The 5,078-nt window shown below is 62.1% G+C and overlaps 1 protein-coding gene across 1 annotated transcript in view; it reads left to right on the top strand.

Moving 5' to 3' along the window:
- Window positions 1-4,037, top strand: part of ANKMY1 (ankyrin repeat and MYND domain containing 1) — a 31,729-nt gene extending 27,692 nt beyond the window's left edge. The window contains exon 18 of the mRNA XM_013004387.1: window positions 3,952-4,037. Within this exon, the coding sequence (XP_012859841.1) occupies window positions 3,952-4,037 (86 nt within the window). The remainder of the gene's footprint in view (window positions 1-3,951) is intronic.
- The last annotated feature ends 1,041 nt before the right edge of the window (window positions 4,038-5,078 follow it).

Raw genomic sequence — 5,078 nt, 5'->3', positions numbered from 1 at the left:
CCTGTGTCCAGCCCCCTGCTCTGCTCACTTGCCCCCCCTGACCCAGCTCCTCTCAGGCACCAGGTGGCCCTCAGGTCCATCTTGGGCTGGATCCAGACCGAGCAGCAGGGGCTGTGCTGGGGGTGGGGTGGGGTGCGCTGATGGACAGTCACCAGTGTCGGCGAGGCCTTGGTGGGCTGCTGGTGGGAGCAGGTTCAGAAGGACCACCAGGAGGTCAATGGCATGGGGCTGTGGGACACCAGGGGTCAGTGGACCCCTTGGACACGGCATCTTTGGGGAAGTTCAACTCCTCAGGGAATGGGGGGGGTGGCAATGTGCTGGGGTGGGGGGGTGGGAGTGGGGGATGGGCCTTGGTAACTGGACACCCGGGGTAGGCAGGCTTCCTGCAGACAGGTGGCGGAGGAAGGGGCTGGCGTGGGGCCAGGCCAGGCTGCAGTGGCAGGGGAGGGGGAGCTGGTGGACGTGCCCAGGGGGAGGCGGCACTCCGCCTGGAATGTGAGGGAGGAGAGAGAGGGGCTGGAATGGTGAGGGCCCTTGGGTTCTTCCCGGAAGCCCCAAGTTCTGGAGAGGGCCCTGGGGGCGAGGGGAGGCAGAGGAGACCCATGGATAAGAGTCTCAGCTTCCTTGGAGCTGGGGGGCTGCCTCTGGTCATCTTGCACCCCTTCCGCCCGCAGTGAAGAGTTTCTTAACCTGGATATATCTGAGGGTGCTTCCAGATGGTAGGAAAATTCCTCATCCCAATCCCATTTTCTACCAACTTTTTGAAGTGTCTTTTGACAAAGACAAAACACTTAGAAGTGGCCTGGCTGGCTGAGGCCACGCCCCATGGATGGAGGCCCCGCCCCATGGATGGAGGCCCCGCCCTGTAGGCTGAGGCCCCGCCCTGTAGGCTGAGGCCCCGCCCCATGGGCTGAGTCAGCTGGGCATGTCTCCCTATTTCTCTTGATTGCTGACTGGGGTGTCAGTGTCAGGCAGATGGTATCAGCCAGCCTTACACACACACACATACACCTTCCCAGATGTGTGTGTGTGTGTGTGTGTGTGTGTGTGTGTGTGTGTGCTGAGCCCTTTCCTGCTCCTGTGCCCGCTGACTGGAGTCCTCCCCCACCCTTCTGCAGAGGGCCTTGCTGAGTGGTGGCCTGTATTTGTAGGGGGGAGGGGGGGGAGGTGGGCAGGAGCGCTGGATGCTCAGCCTTGGGTGCTACACACACACCTTTGGGTGACCCACCGTGGACAGGCTTCAGCCGCCTTCCCAATGGAGACAGACCAGGAAGAAAGGCCTGGTGACCCACTTCTGAAAAATCAGCCAATGGAAACCTTGTGGTCACCAGGGGACGTGGTCCAACTGCTTGCTTTGGACACATCAAGAGGAGTCCATCACTGGGGAGGGCTCCCGGCTTGGTGGTGTGCAGGGTCAGCGAGGGCAAGGGGAGCCTTGGAGAGGTGGGTGGGTGGACACGTGTGTTAGAGATCGCGAGGACGAAGCAGGGCTGGTGACACTCTGTGCTCTGCTCGAGTTGCCATGGGGCGGAGTTGACCTGGTGGCAGCCGTCCCTCCCTCTGCCCTTTCATCTCTCCCTCCTGGCATCCATCCAGCTCTCCAACCTTCGATCTGCCTACCTATCCCCTCCCTCCCTCCTCTCAGCATCCCTTCCTCCCTGTCCCTGGTGGGGGCCACTGAAGGGATTGTCGTGGGACGGAGTAGAGCTGCCCTGGGGGGCTTCCCGATGTCCTCTTTAGGGGACCTGAAGGCTCCCCAGCAGGTCCACACTACTAGTTGGACTGTCGGTCAGCAGTGGGGTGACGCCAGGGCAGCCCATGTCCCACCCTGCCTGCGCCAGCCCTGCCCTCCACCCAGGGCTCGGGCTGCTTCCAGCACTCGGCCTTGCTTGGTAACAGCTCACCCGCTGTGTCCAGTCTCCCACTGGGGTGCCCAGCATGCAGGCCTTTGACGGGGTGGTTTCTTCCTCTTAGGCCTTGCCACGTGGGCCTGCGTGCCGTCTACAGGGCATCAGACAGCGCCTGGTCTTTGTCACCTGGGAACTGAGTTCAGGCTGCCCATGTGTGTGGGGGTGGGGGATGCAGACAGAATGCTGCCACAACAGGTGGCCTGCGAGAAAGGTGGCTGGGCGTCCGTCTGGGCATCGACTGGACTGGACCCTTTTGAGGGCCTGAGAGGACCCTGCCCCAGGCGCTCACCCACTCTCTCTTGCCCTGACTGCGCCATCCTCTCGTCCATGGCTGTCCTTCCTTGCCCTGTGAGAAGCTGCCACTCAGGTGACTTAAGGTGACCTCATGGTAGTGGGCAGCTTCTATCCAGACCCCTCTCCCACATCTCAGCCATATCACCCACCTTCCTGGGGCCCAGCCAGAAGCCACGGCTCGCTCCCTGCAGCCCATCTGCAGTCAGGCCCCTCCCTGTGTGTCTTGCAGGTGCGCAGGGGTGGCATAGGCAGGTCTTGATGTCTTTTCACACCTCATTCCGATTCTTCCGCTTTCTGAAAATTTCCCTCTAACTTATGGCCTCAATTCCTTTTTTTGGGAGGGGGTGGTTTGAACCTTTGGACTAGGAGATACTGCAAAGGGAGGGGGGGCTCCAGACCTCGGAGTCACACACATTTTAGGGGCCCCCAGTGACGTAAAGTGACGTTAATGATGTACTGCTGCCTGCGAGTGTCCGACAGCAGGAGACACGTTTTGACCCAGTGTGGGAACGACTACCAGGTGCCACAGACATGAAGTGACCATGTACCCTTGGGAGGTGGTGTTGCCGGCGTGGGGCAGCCCCAGACCTGTGGTTGTCAGAGGAGACGGCAGTGGCAAAGGGCCCGGGGAGCACCCTCAGCCCACCCTGGGGAGTTTTGCACCTTGGGAGGTTTCCCTAGAGCCTCACCTCTGCAGGATCCCCGCGCTCAAGGGGGGACCCTCAGGATACATGTGTCACCGCCTCAGGGTGCCCACCAGGGGTCCCCTCCTGTGGCTCTGCCCTGAGCCTGGCCAGACAGTGGGTGAGGGCCTCTGGACCTTTCAGGGGGCCGCCAGGCCTCCGGCAGGGCCCGTTCCCCTGGGCACCTGAGCCTGGCACCTCCTGAGCGTGCATGGCAGCAGGTCTTCAGAGACATCTCCCTGCATCTGGTGAGTGCACCAGGCGCCCTGGTGGCACAGCAGTTAGCACTCGGGCTGCTTGCTCCTTCCCACGCCCACACGCCCAGCGAGAGTGCACCTCAGAACCCCACGGGGATGGTCTACCCGGCTGTGAGTCGGCATCCACTCGATGGCAGGAGAGTTGTCTGCACACCTGTCCCCCACAACTCCCACATTGGACGCTTGTGTCATCCCATTCCAAGGCACCTCCGGGGAGACCCTGCTGGACGCTGTGCAGGCTGTCCTGACCCCTCACCCTCCACTCCTGGCTCGTCTTGTGGGGGAGATGGGCTCCGCAGGGAACTGGGCTGGCCCCATTTCAGGTCTAGGAGGGAAGGGGAGCCATTTAGGGGTACGCTTCTCTTGGCTGAGGGAGACTCACGTGTCTGTGGGGCACCTGAGCCTCGGGTCCCATGCAGGGTCTCCTCAGCCCAGTTTTGCTGGTGCCCAGACATCCCCCGACCCCAGGGCTGGGAAGGTGCCTGTCCTCCAGTGGCATAATGGCCAAGAGAGTAGGCAGGTCTGTGGGAGGAGTGTGGGCATCAAGACCCACGTGTGTGGAGGTGGTGGGGTACATGACCACCCATTACAGGGCAAGCATAGGACCCACCTCAGGCAGGCTGCAAGCACACCCAGCTGGCTGAGGGCAGTGCCAGCAGGAGGTGGCCGGGCCTGGCTGTGGGCGCCCCTTCAGGAGAGCAGTGGTGATGGGGCAGTTGGGCTTGCATGCAAGTGCTGTGGTGGGCCCTGGGCCCTGGGTGTGGCCCTCAACCCTGAGAGCCTTACTTGTACCAACCCTCCCAACAGGGAAAAGGCTCATGACGTTGAACTTCCAGGTCCAGGAGCCCATCTCCAACATGTACCAGAGGGTTCGATACTCCCAACTGCAGTGACCAGTGAGGCGGGCCAGGGCCAGACCGGAGCACAGGATACCCACCTGCAGCCAGGGGCACACCGGGCCCCAGGACATGCCCGCCTCCCCTCCTGCAGCTTCCAGCCCTGCAGGCTCCGTGGACGGATCAGACCCTTCCTCATCCTGGCAGAGGGCATGGCAGGAGTTGCCTGAGGAGGGCGCCTGCACCCCACCTCCCCTCTCAAGGAGCTGGGCCCTGGAGGGTCAGGCGGGCGGAACAGCACCGTGGCACTACACCCCGGGCACACTGTCCACTGCCCTTGGCATGGGCGGTGTTTGGTTTCTGACACTCAAGCGGGGCCGTGGTTACCCGGAATAGAGATGCTGTACCATCTGCCCCCTGTGGGTGATGTGTCTTAAATAAAGTGGCCAGTGTGTTGCTGGAGTTGGGATCCTGCTCCCAAATTGCATCCGCTAGCCTCCTGGCCCCAAACAGCAGGGGACTCCACAGGGTGCAGCTGGGTGGGACTGTAGGTGCCCTGTTGGGTCAACAGGGGCTGGGAGACTTCGGCCAGTCAGCTGGTGTGAGCCCTCTGCTCACAGGGCGGGCTATGTTCCTCTCCAATGTGGCCTTGGCATGGGTGGGGAGGGCTTGTGAACAGGGCCACCAGGTCACCCTTGAGGCCCAGACAATGCTGTCCCCACCCAGGTCTGCAGGGGCCACGTGGGGCTTCTGCCCTGGCCTTGCCTTCTCCAGGCAGGGGTGGGATGGAGACCTGGATGCACTGATGTGCCCTCAGACGTGCAATGAACCCACACAGAGAAGTCCCAGACACACTGCCAGGGTAGTCATGTCCAATGTCCTCCCAAGTTCACACTAACCCCCACCTGCTCCCATACACCAAAGTGCGAGGTAGTGGGGTGCGCGGGGCACAGGGACAAGCAGTCTGGTGCCCTTGCAAGTCTCTGGTCTTTATTCATACAAGAGCACACTGACCCTGCTGACAAACGAGGCAGGGACCCCCGGGGGACCCCTACAGGAGGCAGGATGCCCTGGCTGGGCTGCCCAGGAGTCAGCAGC

This window comes from Echinops telfairi, unplaced genomic scaffold, assembly GCF_000313985.2.
Source record: "Echinops telfairi isolate 266 unplaced genomic scaffold, ASM31398v2 ScPeMD7_3;HRSCAF=10, whole genome shotgun sequence".
Taxonomy (NCBI): Eukaryota; Metazoa; Chordata; class Mammalia; order Afrosoricida; family Tenrecidae; genus Echinops; species Echinops telfairi.
Note: the sequence above shows the minus strand (reverse complement) of the source record. Positions and strands in the feature narration are given on the sequence as shown.